At 36.2% G+C, this 18,888-nt stretch overlaps 1 protein-coding gene across 1 annotated transcript; it reads left to right on the top strand.

Moving 5' to 3' along the window:
* Positions 1–1,386: 1,386 nt before the first annotated feature.
* On the top strand, positions 1,387–3,956 carry LOC103326493 (putative WRKY transcription factor 31). Its single transcript, XM_016793009.2, is given in 7 exon segments — positions 1,387–1,654; positions 1,791–1,895; positions 2,077–2,247; positions 2,346–2,759; positions 3,080–3,193; positions 3,314–3,429; positions 3,431–3,956. Coding segments are annotated over 7 exon segments (1,632 nt in total). The 5' UTR covers positions 1,387–1,411; the 3' UTR covers positions 3,900–3,956.
* Positions 3,957–18,888: the final 14,932 nt, after the last annotated feature.

Genomic DNA, 18,888 nt, shown 5'->3' with positions numbered 1-18,888 from the left:
ACTTTTCATGCTACTGCAACAGTGAAAATACAATTACCAAAATTCAAAATGAGCTTAAATCTCATTGTTCAAGATTACCACCAACGTTTTAGCCTTGATCATAGTATTGATTCAAATCTATTAAATTCCTTTCTGAATCATATACAACCTTGTATTTCACAGGCTGATGCTCAAAATCTTACAGCCCCTTTTACTTCTCCTGAAATTGATCTATCAATATGACAAATTGGCGGTCTTAAAGCACCACGACCTGATGATTTTCATGCCATTTTATTTATATAAAAGATTACGACCAATTCTGCATTCTTGTACCTCTCAGGTTGCTTTTGTACTAAAGTAGTTAATTTTTATAATATTCTTATTGGACATGAATTTTTATCAAATTTTCCTCAGAACATTTTTAAGAAGCCTCAAATGGCAATTAAATTAGATATGAAAAAAGCTTATGATAGAATCAATTGGGATTATCTCATTACTTGTCTATATAAATTTGGTTTTCCTCCACTCTGGTTTGCTAAATGGCAAACCTCATGGTATGATTAAAACTTTGTGTGATTAAACCTTCGTATGGTTTTAGGGAACTATGTCGTTTGTCTGGTGGCCATTCATGGGGAAGTGTTATAAATATATGGAATGTAGATGACCACCATAACATCCACTACCTCCAGGTTTTAATGGTTTGTAACCTATTGTATTACTATTGTAATTAGTATCTTTAACCTACAATTTATGAGTTAATTTCCTATAGTTGTAAGCCTATAAATAGGTGATTATCAAGGATGAATGATACAAGTTTATAGAACAAATTCTATTGTCTTTCTCTTCCTCTTATTTCTCTATACAATTTCCCCTAGTTTTATAACACGTTATCAACACGATACTCGTTCAAGAACAAAAAAAGTTTCTTATTCTTATTACACATGAATATAATGTCATGTTTTATTTATTTGTTTGTTTATTTAATTTTAAGCATGATCTTAATTAATTATAGCTTGTTATGATGAGTTTGATTTATACAAAAGATCAGGGCCTGAAGTTCCTCGATCCTCATCATATAACTAGATTAGGAGTTGGAGTCCTTTTGATTGAACCATAACCTGAAGTTCTTTGATTCCAAACAATTGAGGGCGTGAAGTTCTGCAAATTTAAAAAGCACATAAGGACATGAAACTCCTTCATTTTGTATTAATCAAAATCAATTCCATGAGGCCTACATATGTCAAGAACCCAAACCAGAAGTTTCAAATGCATATACATTGATTTGAATATGAAGTTCAAAGTACAACTATTAATTCAATTTAATTAAATCTACATATTCGAACCTAAAGCTTCGAATATATGTTGATATGAACCTGAAGTTCATAGCTTGTCATGGATCTTAACACCATTTCATTCATTTCTTACACAAACCATGGAATCTGCAGCTAGTGATCATTCGATTCACAACTGCAGATCAATCGAGCAGCCTCTACTTTCTCCGGAAACAGCCGTTGATCACGATCATCACGGGAAGCGGATTGTTGATGAGTTGGACTTCTTTGCTGATAACAAGGGTCGTCTCATGGAAATGAGAGATCAGACGGTTGAGGTTAAAGAAGAAGGCGCACATGATCATCACGGCGTTGGTCAAGAAAAGCAACTACCAGACGTAAATGTATGAAAAGTTCTAGTCGTATAGTTCGTCCAATATATTTACCGAGTCTTTCTTTTTTTTTTTTCTTTGAATTTCTTACACCACCTGAATTAGTGCTAATTGTTTTTCGTTTTTGTCATGGTTTTGATTATTATAGACTGGTTTAAATCTTCTCACAACATACACCAGTAGCGACAAATCATCCATGGATGATGGAACTTCATCGTCCCATAATATGGAAGACAAGCATAGAACAAATGAGGTAGGCACGTATATATAAATGGAATATTTGGACAGTTTTTTCTTTTTTTTCTTTCTGGGACTAGTGGTTTAAAATAATTACAAACTATAGGAGCTTGAATTTCTATTAATTTTGTTGGTTCATTAATTTAGATTGATTAATATATATTCATGTGAGAAATTAATTTTGGGTTTTCATGCAGTTGGCAGTTCTTCAGGCTGAATTAGGCCGTATGAATGTAGAAAATCAGCGATTGAGAGTTATGATTAGCCAGGTGAACAACAATTACCAGGCATTACAGGTGCAAATTGTGACACTGATGCAACGCCAGCAAAATCAAAAGGTTGATCATCAAACTCCAGAACAACACAAGGTATATATATATATTATATATATTAATCTGATTCCTTGACTACATAATATATATTTATTTAATTTCACTAATATCCGCAACTTCATGGGTTTGCTTAGATGATCAATAATGGATCAGTCGTGGTAGAAGAGAAGCAGATGATGAACGGGTTCAACCATATTGTTCCAAGGCAATTTATGGATATGGGCAGGGCTGAGAAAGATGAGCTTTCACAGTGTTCTTTGGAAGGCTGCAGATCCCAAGATTGTTCCGGGTCGTCTCCACGAAATGACATCGTTGAGTCAATGGAGTGCTGCAAGAGTACTAGTCATGTACTTCACAGGGATCTTAGCGGAAGAATTAGTACTACTAATGGGGGAGAAGACAGCCCTGACCAAGAGTTTCAAGGGTGGGCTCCTAAGAAAGTGTCCAAGATGATGAGTCCCAGGCACGTGGATCAAGCCTCATCAGAAACCAGGTCCATGATTAAGAAAGCCCGCGTTTCTGTTCAGGCAAGATCTGAAGCGTCCATGGTAAGAAACTATCCTATAGTTGAGATTTGTTTGTCAAACTGTATACATAGTTGGGATACAAATTGCAATCTTCAATATTAGTAAACGTATTATAACAATTAATTGGAAAACTCTGAAACAAATGTCTTCTTAATGAGATGGGTGGACAAATTGTGCAGTACATATATATTCAGAAGCAAGTTCTGTTCTGATAATTTCAAAGCGCACCTCGATAACCCAAACAGAAAATAGGAAATTAGAACACACAAGCTTCTGTTGGAGTATAATTCAACGACAGAGAAATATGGATTTCATCATCCTAATATCAAATTCTCTTGCAGATATCTGATGGATGCCAATGGAGAAAGTATGGTCAGAAAATGGCTAAAGGAAACCCATGCCCTCGAGCTTATTATCGTTGTACCATGGGAAATGGTTGCCCAGTTCGCAAACAGGTACATACTCTCTTTCTTGTTCTTAGGTTAACAAGTACATACTTCTTTCTTGTTTTTAGATTAACAGTCCGACAGCATAATATGTTAATAACTGGGCCTAATTGGAATCGTGGTTGACAGGTACAAAGATGTGCAGAAGACCGAACGATACTGGTAACGACCTACGAAGGCCACCACAACCATCCACTCCCTCCTGCTGCAATGGCAATGGCGTCTACAACATCAGCAGCAGCATCAATCAGGATCAATGCCTAGTGCTGATGGCCTAATAAGCTCAAACAGCTTCCTGGCAAGAAGTGCCCTACCAAATTGCCCACCAAGTTTGGCAACACTCTCAACTTCAGCCCCATTTCCCACTGTCACATTGGACCTCACTCGAACTCCAACTTCCTCAGAGATGCCACTTGGCCAGCCAAACCAGCTGCCTCCAAGTTTTCCTCAAAACATGATGCCTGTGCCACAAATTCTAGGTCAAGCCCTTTCCAGCCAATCGAAATTCTCGGTTCTCGATAGCTTTCAGGGATTGGATAGCGCTACACACTCATTGGCTGACAAAGTCAATGCAGCAACAGCGGCCAACACAGCTGACCCTAACTTCACAGCGGCTCTGGTAGCAGCCATCACCTCTATCGTTGGCAATGTTCATTCAAACAATAATACCAACGGCAATATTACAACAAGAAACAATAGTGATAGCAATACATGAAATTAAAGTCGTTTTCTTTGGTAATAATGATAGATGTGCACAGTGCAATTTTTCAATATTTCATTTGAGATTAATAAAAGATTCTCATTGATTCAGTATTAATTTTTTATTTTCATTCCAATTTTCTTTTGAATACAAGTGATAGTCTAAACTAAAATCGAGAGGGGGATTTCTCACACTATTAAGACCACTTCCACCCATCGTGCCATGACAAAGGGCAAGAGCAAGTAAGGGCAAGCACCACGTGAATAGTGCATGTCCTAGCAATGTTTTTGTTTGCTTTTTCACCCATTATCATGGCAATCCAAGAGCAATTACTATTCACATGAGAGGGTTTGCCGGGGCTAAGTTCTGCTGTGGAAGTGCTCTAGGGTGCTATTGGAGTTCGAACCTGAGACCACTTGTCTACAAATCAAGGCCATGGGCAAGAGCATGTTGACATTCTTATTTCAATTTTCAATTGAGGGATACATATTTACATTTTTATTCAAAAGAAAAGCGTATGTCAAAGAATTTTAAAATATATAGCCCTTGTTATTCAAGAAATTATGGAAAGCTCAAATATGACAAACGAAATTACAGTTTCACATATTTGAGATGAGAAGTTTTAGGATTTGTTGTATATGTGGAAGGTTTCAACAATACACATATATATAGTCCACTAATTTATCTTTTACTTTTCCCTTCCCTTATAGAAGTGAAACAGTTTTCTCATGAAATACATAACTTACGACTATGCCAATTGCCAATTGTATTGTAAATTAAAAAAAAGAAAAAGAAAAGTCCCCAATTGCAGTAGCATTATACTAATGAACCCAAATCATGCGATTGTTTGTGAGTCTCTCATAGATCAGTCATACCAGTACAATTTTGTATCATATCAATCGTGTTGGCATGCATGATTTAAAGAATCCAAATCTTGCCCTATTTCATGAAATTTTCATACATGGTTGGCAAACCAAATTAAAGAAAGTGATTATTATCATATTTCTCACATCTAGAACCTAATTTTCTTCTTCTTCTTAGAATCTTAGTTTTGGTTCGTCTAGAGAATATAATGGAAAGTTCGACAAAGAATACATATAATGGAACAGAATTACAAATGTTGAATAAGAGTTTGGAGGAAATTAAGCTGACATTCTTCATGGACGTTAATGGGGAATTTGAATAAAAGAAAGGCCAAACTAGTCTAATCACCCAAACAACCAAGCTTTAGATTAGGGCAATGATTTCCCCACTCCTATTTTATCCACTTACAAGTTAGGAGTGTAAGTGGATAAAATAGGAGAAAAGGGAGTGAGGAAATCACACTCTTAGATTAAGATGTAAATACTTTTTTGATGATGAAGGGGCCAAAGCCCCAAACAACAACATGACAAATGAGACCGCAAGAGGTTGGCATGGACACCATTTGGATTGGACTATCTGTTCACTTGATCTATTGGCCTTGATTCTTCCACATGAATTGATAGGTGAGGTGCTTCAAAAGCTAGGAAAATGCACCTAACTGAGAATGCAGATAAGCAGCATTGCCCCTTTGAGTCCGAATATGGATTGAAAATTTTGATATATTAACATTTTCATTTCGCTGGAAGGGTCAACTTGTTGACCCTTAAAAAGTGGTTATGGGGTAATTAAGGCCACATGCATAGAGCGATCCTATTGCTGCTGCATGGAAAAAGTCCTAATGGGTTAACGCCATATCTTCGTACACTTGTATGCATTCTGTTTCTTTCAGCAACCTCATATATATCCCCCACTTTATTCTGCCCACAAGCGTTCATAACCACTTCAACACACAGACACACTCCTGCAAAAGAAAAAGACATACGTCCGGATAAACATAGAGACAGAGAAAGCAAGGGACACAGTTTTACTTTGCAAGAGGCAAACTCAAGCTAGAGAGAATTCAAAGCAATGGCAGGACCACAAGTGAAGGCTGCTGCAGGCGCACGGGGGATGAAAGGTCCATCACCGGCGCAGCATTCAACGGAGGTACTTCATCAGACGTCAAAGGTGTCTTTCTGCCCAATGAGAATGGCTCTTGGTGGCTTTGCCATAATTGTCACCATTGGTTATTTCACCTTATACACCAAGAAGAAGCCGGAGGCATCTGCTTTAGACGTTGCCAAAGTTGTCACCGGATTTTCCCATCCAGAAAACACTCACCCCCGCAAATAGATTACTAATTAAATTCGTAAATATCAACTTCAGCTTACTCTGTTTTAACAACAAAAAGAACAAATTGTCATGCCTTATATAATTATTACATTATATTTGTGGAGGTATTTTTTTAAAAATATATAATTTTAAAAGAACAACTGTTGGGGTTCTCTCTTTACTTGTAATGCATTTATATGACTGGCTGAAGAGCAAATAAGATGTTGGTCATGCTCTTGTAACTTGTTAGTCCTCCAATATATATATACAAAGGATTGTCAAATGTATTCATGTGCATGAGCAACTACTGGCATCAAGTCCACTTGTAGTAATCATCACCCTGCAAATAATAATTTCATTCTGAGAACAAGTTTGTGAGACAAGGCATTTGGAAAACAAAATTGCATAATGAAAATGAAAACAAACCAGAAATACAAAATTGAATAATAAAAACGAAAAGCAAAACAGAAGTGTGAAAGAAAAAAGGAAAAAAGCCGAAGTTTTCTGGTATCCACTGAATTTTTCCCGGAACGTGTTAATAGATGGGGCATAATGTAAATATTCCTTCTTCTTCTTTTTTTTTTTACCAAGTCTAATAAGCTGTCTAATTGGATTTTAGCAGTAGATTAGATTTAGAGCGGAAAGGGGCAAAGAAAGAAAGAAGAAGCTTGTGGCTCTGGCGGTCTCACCCTATCGCAAGCAGCCCCACCCCACCCCGACACATCCAACACCAACAAAGACAATCACTTTTGCTTTGCAAATTCATAAGCACAAGAACACCCAGAAAACCCCAATATTAGAACAATAAACTAATCAAGGATAAGGGATATGCCTTGAATTTCTCACTGCACGTGACTGATGTGCTCCCATCCCAGGGATAAGGGATAAGGGTATGCCTTAAATTCTTTGTAATTTTCGTTTTATTAATTTTAATGTCTTTTTTTTTTTTAAATAAATGTTTCTTGCATTTCTAATATTTTGTTAATATGTCTTGTATTTCTAATATTTTGTTAATATTTCTTGCATTTCCAATATTTTGTTAATATGTCTTGCATTTCCAATATTTTGTTAATATTTCTTGCATTGCCAATATTTTTTAATGTTTCTTGCATTTCCAATATATATATTTTAAATAAATTATGCAAGCACAAGTGTGGTTTGGTAATACCGGGCAAGGCAAAAAAACTTTCAACCATGACCAATGTTGGGAGGTGGTGAAGAATTATTCAAGATTCTGAATTATTCCAATGGATCCGACCGTTGTGTTGAACGAGACTCCACTCCATGATTCACCGGCATTGGATTCGCCTTTGGATTCCCGAATGAGTTAAGACTCTCTCATCCAAAAGGAGCCGAGGCCTATTGGGAGAAAGGCGGCGAAGGCGAAGAGAGAGTGATTCTAGCAATAATACATCTAAATTTTTGGAGGAAACTGCAACGCAAAGCGCCATAAGAATTGAAATAGACATGAAAGCCCAAGAAGACGAGAGGGCAATTCAAGTAGAATATGCACACACAAAAAAGGAGTATGTACGAAAGAAAACAAAGAGAGGAAGGATTGGGAAACCATGGCCATGGATACAGGCCATATGTCCCCTGAAACAAAACAATTTTGGAAGCTAGAATGAAGGGATGCTTTGAGAAGCAAACTTTTCCATTACGATGAACCTAGCAACATGGATTTGTTAAATAATCAAAACCATTAAGTTAGTTTGATTGCCTTTTATTTCATTGTATTTTAATGTTTTGTTTTAAGAATTAGTTGTAATTCATGTATTTTATTTAATTAGCAGTAATTCTTAATTACTTGTATTGGTTTTCTTTGAGTGAATGAAGAAAGCATTCAATAAAATACCTTTTTATTCAAAACATTTCATACATAAAAACCACAATGAAAGCATAACTAAAAAATAAACCACAACCAAAGCATTAAAAATAAATAAAACCACAACCAAAGCATAACTAAAAATAAAACACAACCTAAGCATAATAATAAATAATAATAATAAAAACATCTTCACTTCACTTCATTCACCGTCATTGCCTTTCACCGCCCATAAATGCTACATAGAGTCAACTTGACGTCGTTCATGAATATAAGACGATTGCAGCTCCATATTTCAATTAATCATACGGGTTATGAAACAACCGTCCCTAACCAACGGTTTATGCTCCAATGGTTCTCCATTTGGCCCCATGGTTTTTCATAAATTCTTGTCAAGGCCGTGTTCATGGGATTCAGTTCGTACAGCAGCATCGTAATCATACTCATCCTCCACAATCATGTTATGGAGGATGATGCAAGTCATCATTATACTTCTCGGCACCTCCTTATCAAATAGACGCACCACACCCCTTATAATAGACCATTGGGCTTGGATGATACCAAAACACCTCTCCACATCTTTTATGTAACCCTCTTGATTGGCATCAAATAATTTTTGCTTCTGGGATTGGGGATGTGGAATTGATTTCACAAAAGTGGTCCACCTCATGTAGATGTCGTCTGCAAGATAATACCCATTCTGGTAAACGGTATTGTTGATTTGATATGTGATATTCGGGGCTTCACCTCTCAAAACATCGTTGAACATCGAGGATTGACCCAGCACATTCTAGTCGTTTTGAGATCCGGCAACTCCAAAAAATGCATGCCAAACCCATGTATCAAATCTAGTAATGGCTTCAAGGATGATACTGTTTTGCCCTTTCCTATTTCCATAATCTCCTTGCCAAGCAGTTAGGCAATTCTTCCATTGCCAGTGCATGCAGTCGATGCTACTAATCATCCTTCGAAATCCTCGAGTTTCGGATTTTTGTAGAAGTCGTTGGAGGTCCTTGGGGTAGGTCTGCGTAGGTAGTCCCTGGTGTACAGAGTTTCGACTGCATCACAAAATCTTACCAAGCTTTCTAAGGTAGTGGACTTTTCCATCCGGGCAATCTCATCCACCTGATCTTTAGATGAACCATAAACTAGTATTCGTATAACAACTGTAAGCTTTTTCTCAGGAAGTCCGAAAACCCAGCAGCATCACACTTTGAACAAAATATTCATCATAATTTCAAATATCATGCATGACTTTATTAAACAAATGGGGTTGTATTCTATATATCGTCTTCGAAAATCAACATCAGAGTACAAAGAAGTTGGGATAAAATAACCTTCCAGAAAATTCTTACCCCGAGAATGCCTATGTCTGTCCACATTTGGGCCACAACCGACTTATGAACCAAGGTGGCGGCCTTGGTTTTCTTCATCAAGCAAAGCCACTGCTATGACAACTTGTTGATCTAGTTCTGTCTGCACCCTTTTGCCTTCAGCTCGTCTACGCCTTCTTTCTATAGTTTCTCGCTCTTGCCTCTCCAAGACCCTCTCCATGTCTGATATTGAGAATGGAGTATGAATTCTAAAATTTGAGAAATGAAAATATAGAGAAGATCTGGTGTGAGAGGTATGAGCTGAGCCTCTGGTTTTATAGAAAAATTTAGGCATATAGAGATGACACGTGGCGCGATTTTAGAGGGTGAAAATCTTAACAGAAATTTGAATTTTGAATTTCATCTAAAATTTGAAATTTGAAACCGAAATTTTTATCTGATTATGAGATATGAATTTTATAATAAATATTGACACGTACATACCCAAAAATCTTATCCAAAAATATTATACAAATTAATTGTTTAGGTAAAAAAAATTGTGGAAAAACAAATAAATGAATAATATTTGCCTTTTGTCATGGCAACGGTTGGAAACACACATTGCTTTTTGCAAGGGCAATCATTATTCACATAAATAGTAACTGCCACAACCCCCTTTGCATTGCTCTTAGCTCCCAGCAACTAGCAATCAAACCAGCAAGAGGATGGAACCCTCCAATTCTATCCACGTGAATAAGTTGGACAACAATGACAGAGTCTACTTCAATAATAAGGTGAGAAACACTCTTATCCACAGCCATCATAAGCCCAAAAAATAATCCCCATAGTTCCGCTTCCAAAATCTCACCTTTACCTAAATTCACATAAACCCTTCACCAGTGGCGGATCCAAGATTCTCGTGTCAAGAGATCACAGTGTAAAAATTTCAAAATTTTTTATGAAGAAAATAACACTAAAAAAATCGAAATATAGTATTTCCATTCATAATTCATAGCAAAACCAACAATACAAGTTACAATTGTCCATAACAAGTTTTCATCTTTTGAAAACGTTGCATTATAGTTTCGTTATCAATACAAAGTTCTATTATAGCCAATATCTAATCTACCTCAATCGATCTTGCACTTGAACTACCCCAATTAGATGAATACGGACTATCTGTAGATAATTTACTTTTAAATAATTGCTCCATAATTCTACACATCAACTAATTCAATCAATCAATAATTTTTATCCAAATTATCATATCAATCAAAACAAAAAATTATCAATAAATAAAAAATATAACATAACAATCAATATTCAAACTCAATAATATGATTATCAATCAATTATAAACTCAATTAATCAATATTATCATTTCAATATATATATATATATATATCAATATCAACTAATATATATTATCATTATTTATAAATATCAATTTTGCTCATTTGTAGTTGAATATAAGGCGGCGACAACGGCACAAGGTGGTGATGGTAGGCACCGGTGAGAAGGTTGGGAGGTTTGGGGCTCTTAGGGTTTGGGAGGGTGAGATATTGATTTGAGAATGAGAAAAGGTTTGGGTTTGCTGTAGTCCGGTAAAAAGGGGGAGGGGAGGGGAGAAGGAATGAGGGATGATATTTTTATTTTTATTTTTATAAAAAAATATGGCCCAAAACAACGTAGTTTCGAGGCCAAGTTAATATAAAAAAAATTGAATAGCTCCGGACCAAACGACGTCGTTTGGCCAAGGCTCTTTTAAAAATAAAAATAAAAAGACTCGCGCGTAGGACAAGGCAAACCCCCACAGGGGACTTTCATCGAACACCTTGTAATAAATGCATTCCCAAGTACTTCCCCCAAATGCTTCACATTAGCCTCTGCAAACTGAGCTCTCCATGCCAAATTGCACATACCTTTATCAACTCTCTTATAAGTCCTCTTATTATGCCAAGTAAATTAAGGTCATGAGAAACCCAAATCTACCATAGAATGATCATGAAACCACTTCTTTAAACCCTTAAGCCTACAAGCAGCCACCTCTTCAATTTTATCTTCAATTTGTAACATTTCATTAAAATCTCCCGCAATCAGTCAAGGTTCAAAATGGCAATCAACCACAAAACTTAATTACTCCCACAACTTCTCACTTTTAACCCCACAAGACTTTAGCATAAACCATAGAGAACAACCAAGGATCCATACCTGGCCAAGACACACATGCAGTAACCACTTGATCATGAGTACCAATAATTTCCACATGCACTTTCTGATCATTCCATAACAATCACAACCATCCAAAAAACCCACAAGGTTTACAATCTCAAAACAAGGCAAACTCAAGGATCTCTCACAATAGAGCTAGCTTTCACGCCACTAATCCTAGGCTCACAAACAAAAACAATATCCAAATGCTGCGAACAAATTAAATCCAACATATTAGTTATGAACTTGGTGCTTGCACTCTAGCATTCCAACATAAAATATGCATAAATATAGCAAGCAATGAAAAAGTCACTAAAGACTAAAATTCATACCTTCAACAATACTGAAGGCATTACTTGGCTAAATTCCCATTGGAACAACTCATTTTACCTTCAGAAAGGTCCATCTTGTCATCTGTAAACACCCCATCAATAGCAGAAGAAGCTAAAGAATCTATATCATCAGTGCCAGAATCCTCATCATATTCAACACCAGAATCATTTATGTTAGGTGGTTGGTGACCAAAAATATGTATAGACCCATTTCTCATTATACAGCTTTTGCGCATTCACCCAATTAGCTAATTGTTCATTGACAGAAACGTTGTTAACAACGAGCTTTCCACCAATCACATCTTTACCCTTAGCAGTCAACTCCTAGGAGGAACAATCGCCTTTTGACACACAACATTCTTATTTATATTCTCCTTAAGATTGTTCGTAGAAATATCATTAAGAGAAATTATAGACCCCTTAGCATTCACCTTAGATTTTGTTCCACCCTTTCTTCCAAATACCCGTAGCCAAGCCAGAAGAATCAACTTGTTCATGACTAGTCTTACCATCCAAACCACCCTCAGTAACCTGCACTCTGTTAACAGACTCATCCAAATGCCTTAGGGCATCAAACCGAGAAATTTGAGCAACTGTTGTCATTGCCCAATGTTAAGAATCAACTGTTTAAGATGTAGATACTTAAGTTAGTGATATTGTCAATGACTCCATTGTTGTTGGCCTTGCCTACTTTAAATGCAATTGTTTAATATATTAGAATTGCAAGGTAAGGGATATGTTAGTCAAAGGCTATCTTCAATTTCAAATTCAAAATCAATTCAAATTTAAATGCATGATCGTTTGTTTTGTATTTCAAATGTCCAACTCTAAATGAGACTCCTCTCTTATCTCTGTAATTGTTATATGTGTGAAGTTGATTATAAATATCATGCTTCATCACTTTGATGGATCATCAAGCCAAAACTATTCTTTGCTGTGTTTAATGTTTTACATGGTATCAAGAGCTTATTGTCTCACGACTTCTCGCTACAAGCACTACATACACCATTTGGAATTTGTGGCTATTTATAAAGTAAGAAACAAATTTGTAGATTACATTGATATTGCCCTGATAAGGTTGAATTTTAGGCTGGAGGCCTATCTGGTAAACTATTGGAATATGTACAGAGTTATTTCCTTCATTTATTATTATGTTGGCTGAGTGGAGTCAGTTGTCTTGGGCTCCTCATGAGTGTAGCTTGGTACCTGATGTGTGCATTAATTGTTTTCAGTTGGCTATTGTATGAGTGCTCTTTATGTAACAGAGAAGCTAATTCTCTGTTTATGATGAATAAGAGTTTCTTCCTTCTTTTACGGTGGATGCAGACAAACCAAGCTAAACCACGTTACACACTGTGTTTCTTTTTCCTTTAATTTCTATATGGTATCAGAGCAGGAGTCTTACTGATAAAAGCTTCTACAAGATCTCAATTTTTTGTTGTTGTTGACAATAGGAGAAACAAAATGAATTTCAGAGGAAAGAAAAGTTCTGTTATTTGTGACTATTGTGGACAACGTCGACATATCAGGGAAACCTGTTGGATCCTCCATCCATATTTGAAACCAATAAATGAAAAGAATGCTAAGTCTGCACATGGTTCTGTTGCCAAAAATGTGAGCTCCACCAATGACTATGTAAATGGTGTCTTCTCAAAGACTGCACCAGGTTCTAATTCGAGTCAAGTCACCTCTAAGGAGACTTATGCAAATCATGCTTCTTTAAATTCTTCTACCTTGTTTGGTGAGCTTACTAAATTGCTTCAACAGTTTGGTAAATCAGAAAATGCATCACTTGCATCACATATCTTCCAAGCTTTTCTATCTGCCTTATCTCATAATTGCTTACCAAGTATTTGGGTCGTAGATACTGGAGCTACAGACCATATGACAAACAATAAAAATTGTCTTTTTAATCTTCAAATTCTAGAAAAAAAGTCAATTAGTTTCGATAGCAAATGGAACTTCTGTACCTGTCCTTGGACATGGGGAAATCAATTTCTTCAACTCAGAAGTTAAATCTAATGCTCTTTATGTTCCCTCTTTCCCTGTTCAACTGTTATCAGTAGGGAAGTTAACTAATTCCTTAAACTATGATGCAATTTTCTCTCCTCATTCTGTGATTTTTCAGGACCGAATCACTAAGAAGACGATTAGTGAGGGAGTTTATTCCAATGGCTTATATCTCTTGCATCAACCTCTAGATAATTCAAGAGCTTTTCAAGTCAACTCTCCCCAAAATAGTTTGTTGTGGCATCAACACCTAGGGGCATCCTTCTAATCAGGTGTTGTCATGCTTGTTTCCTTCCTTTGTTGTGGACTCTAATGTATGTAAAGTTTGTCAATTTTCCAAACAAACTAGTAAGCCTTTTGCTTCTTCGTTATCTAAAGTTGATAAACCATTTGAGCTTATTCACTCTGACTTATGGGGTCCTACTCCTGTAGAATTACATGATGGTTATAAGTATTTTGTCACATTTGTTGATGATTTTTCCAGAGCCACATGGTTATACTTGTTGAAATCAAAAAAGGAAGTTGTTTCATGCTTTAAAGATTTTCATAAACTGATTGTGAATCAATTCAATTCTCAAATTAAGGTGTTGCGATCTGACAATGGTACAGAGTTTATGACAAGTTCTATGTCAGAATTCTTGACTGGTGAAGGCATCATTCATGAGACGAGTTGTGTTGGTACTCCTCAACAAAATGGAGTAGCCGAGAGGAAAAATCATGATCTTCTTAAGAAAATCAGATCTCTCATGTTTCAAATGAATGTTCCAAAAAGGTTCTGGTCACATGCAGTTCTTACTGCTACATACTTGATAAATAGACTTCCCAGCCGTATTCTTGGCTCCAAGTCGCCACTTGAAATTCTCAAGAATCGAAAAATTGATCTTTCTCATCTACGAGTGTTTGGGTGCTTATGTTTTGTTCATGTTCAAGCTACTCAACGAGATAAATTTGATCCTCGAGCTACAAGAAGTGTTTTCCTTGGATATTCTTCAACACAAAAAGGGTATAAATGTTATGATCCTAAAGCAAGGAAAATGGTTATTTCTCGTGATGTTCAATTTGTTGAAACAGAAGCTTTCTTTAAGGAGAAATCAGGGGCTGACTCTCAGAGGAAGAGTCCATTTGATCAAGTTCCTTTACCAATTGTTGACACAACTGAAGGATGTCATCCATCAAATACGAATGGAGATGGTGCTGATTCGAGAAATTCTCTCTCACATAATTTGGCTGGAGACAATGATATTTCATCTCAAAATGAGGAATCTGTTTTTAATGGTGAACATTCTCATGCTATCGCTGATTCAATAATTTCTTCCAATGGCACATTACGAAGATCATGCAGAATAAAAAACAAGCCGACCAAGTTTCAAGATTTTGTCAACTATCACACATCTAGGTGCCCAATTCAGAAGTATATATCTTATGATAAAGTGTCTAGATCACATTCAGCCTTTTAAAGCAAGATCTCAAAGATATCAGAACCTGCATGCTTTCAAGAAGTAAAATCTAAATTTGTTTGGAGAACAGCAATGGAAGAAGAGCTTCAAGCTCTTGATTAAAACAACACTTGGACTATGGTCAAGCTGCCAGAAGGAAAAAAGCCCGTTGGTTGTAAATGGGTTTACAAAATTAAGTTCAGAAGTGATGGATCAATTGAGAGACATAAGGCGAGGCAAGTTGCTAAAGGATTTACTCAAACTTATGGGGTAGACTACAAAGAGACTTTTGCACCGATTGCAAAGATGAACACGATAAGAGTTCTTTTGTCTATTACTGTGAACTACGATTGGCCTCTATATCAAATGGATGTCAAAAATGCTTTTTTGCATGGGGACTTAAAAGAAGAACTCTACATGAACATTCCTCTAGGACATCCTCAAGAAAATCAAGAAGGATTTGTATGCAAGTTAAATAAAGCTCTCTATGGACTTAAACAGTCACCAAAAGCTTGGTATTCAAAACTTAGTTCAGTTCTCAAAGCTACTGGCTTTAAGAGGACCAATGCAGATTCTTCTCTATTTATTAAGGATGAATCCTTTGGAAAGCTTGTTGTCCTAATATATGTTGATGATTTAATAATCACAGGGAGCAATAATGCTGAAATCTCTAAACTAAAGTTCTTTCTCTCTAAAAAGTTTGCATCAAGGACGTAGGAGCATTGAAATACTTCCTTGGAATCGAAATTGCTTCATCAAGAAATGGTCTGTTTCTTAACCAAAGAAAGTATGTGTTGGATCTTCTTCAAGAAACAGGGATGCTAGGTGCCAAACCTACTAAAAATCCAGTTAACAGCAAGGAGAAACTTAGTTTGGATTGGGAATTGTTATCAGATGTTGGACAGTATCAACGGCTGGTTGGAAAACTCATTTACCTTACCATCACTCGTCCTAATATAACCTACGTTGTTAGCTTAGTAAGTCAGTTTATGCACGCTCCAAGGACAAGTCATCTCACGGCAGTAAACAGAATTCTAAGGTATTTGAATAGCTATCCAGGACGTGGTATTTTGATGAAAAAGAATGGACATAGTCAGATTGTTGGCTATAGCGATGCTGATTGGGCAGGATGTCCAATAGATAGAAAATCCACTATCGGGTATTGTATCTTTGTCGGAGGCAATTTAGTAACTTGGAAGAGTAAAAAACAAAATGTTATTACTCGATCAAGTGCTGAAGCTGAATATAGAGCTATGGCATCTACTACCAGTGAGTTAATTTGGCTTCAATCTTTGCTTAAAGACTTTGGGTTTGTTATTTCTAAGCCCATGGAATTATTCTGTGATAACCAAGCTGCTATGCATATTGCCTCTAATCCTGTGTTCCATGAAAGGACCAAACATATTGAAGTTGACTGTCACTTTGTTCGTGAAAAGGTTCAATCAAATGTCATTCAAACGGTGTTTGTAAGAAGTAATGAGCAGTTGGTAGACATTTTTACTAAAGGCTTGTCCTCATCTCAGTTTCAAGAGTTTCTCTCCAAGCCTGGCTCCATTAACATTTTTGCATCAGCTTGAGGGGGAGTATTGGAATATGTACAGAGTTATTTCCTTCATTTATTATTATGTTGGCTGAGTGGAGTTAGTTGTCTTGGGCTCCTCATGAGTGTAGCTTGATACCTGATGTGTGCATTAATTGTTTTCAGTTGGCTGTTGTATGAGTGCTCTTTATGTAACAGAGAAGCTAATTCTCTGTTTGTGATGAATAAGAGTTTCTTCCTTCTTCTACGGTGGATGCAGACAAACTAAGCTGAACCACGTTACACACTGTGTTTCTTTTTCCTTTAATTTCTACATAAACTCTATGTGTTAGCATTGTGCATGCTGAAGTTTGGAAATCTTAAACTGTGATATTTACAGGTGAAATTTATTTGGCAAATGTTAATTTTTTAGGGGAGACTTTGCCGAAATTTTGGTGGCCATCTTGATCCTTTTATCTTTATGAATGAGGGGAAGAGGGTAAAATAGTAGGTGAGTCCGTCATTGGTTGGATGCTGGATACATGACAAGGTTTGACACGGATTTAGAGGGGGAATTCAGTTCGAGTCCTGTCAGGCATAGGGTGGAGAGAGGGCAGAGGGGGATGAGAAGTTACAGAAAAAAATGGATGTTCATTAAAAAAAATTATTTATTTAATCCACATGTCACAATGTGATTGGACATGTGAGCTCTACTTATCTTCCACGTCACACTTAACATAATTTGTAATGGCAAAGATCATTTGTGATAAAAAGCCCTAACGTTAAGGACTATTAATGTCATATAATAAAAAAAAACTCAATGACCATTCGTGACAAGTTCGTAAACATAATGGACCATTTGCGATATGGATAGAGAGGTTTTCGCAACTTTCATATGTGACCCTCATTTAATTCATGCGTCTCCTGTTCTCATGATACAGCCAAGATATAAGTAGTAGGCAAGTAAACTAGCTACTGCTATACAAGTAAACTAGCTACTGCTATAGCACCTCTTTTTATCATAAGAATTTGGTCAGCTATAGCTATCACTTCAAAACAATTCCTTAAGACATTAGAAAATCTGCCATTGCTATGGATACACAGAGCACGCCTATATATATATCCATGCCCTTTGAGACTTTTTTAGTAGCAGCGACTTAAATCAATACTCTTTGTTCAACTCTATTGATCCCTGCTTGAAAAAGATTAGATGGACTGCGAGTAATAGTAAGAAAATACTTTCAAGCAATATTGGGGCGTGAACGTAATCAAATTTTGGATACGGGTATAGGAGTAAATATTCTTAAATACTTGAGCTACAAACCCTTGTTTCTTTGTTGCTTTGTAGAGGAACTAAAGACCGCTTATTCCATTTTAATACCTCCTTATACTCTTCTTGTGTTTTTTCCCTAAGAAACTGGAAACCTATAGAGACCACCTCTTCGTTGATTGTCCCCTTGTCCAAGATTCTTACACCTGCACAACTTCGGTTCTTTGAAGATCAATCTTTAATTCTTCAATGTTATTACCCTCAGCTATTTATTTTCAAGAAAATTTTGAGCTGCTTGTTGCTGGCAAGTTTTCTATTCTTTGACCTTAAACAAATGCCTATGATTTGTATAACTTGAATTCAATTAATTTGGACTAATCCAGGATTTAAAACGAAATCTAATTCAGGATTTCCTAATAAATTGCATAATTTGACCTAAATTTGGACTAATTTACAACGAAATCCTGTTTTTACACGACAGCGATGAGGTATTGTGGTTTATGTAACTTGATTTACGCATAATGCATGCCCCTAATAGACAAAAACAATGAAACAAAACAATAAAATGACATGAAAACATACGAATTTATTGTATTAAAAAAAACACAAATATAGGCATACGAATTCATCGGAAAATTGTTACAATTAAGGGTGAGATTGAGATTTATAATTTCTTTATCCCGTTTGGAGTGTTTTTGAAAGGGCTAAAGATACTTCTGGCAGCGTTTAACAGAAAATTTTGGAAGTATTTTTGGGTCATAGAAGCACTTTTTAGATAAGTACATAACAAATTTCTAAAATAAAAGCGCTTTTACTAAAAGTGCTTATTTTAACCGCACAACAGCACAGCTCATTTCTCTCTATCCTTCTTCTGTACGCAAAGAATATAAATTCTATTTTTTGGATAGTATTG

The sequence above is a fragment of the Prunus mume genome, linkage group LG3, assembly GCF_029339155.1.
Source record: "Prunus mume cultivar Tortuosa linkage group LG3, ASM2933915v1, whole genome shotgun sequence".
Classification (NCBI taxonomy): Eukaryota; Viridiplantae; Streptophyta; class Magnoliopsida; order Rosales; family Rosaceae; genus Prunus; species Prunus mume.
Note: the sequence above shows the minus strand (reverse complement) of the source record. Positions and strands in the feature narration are given on the sequence as shown.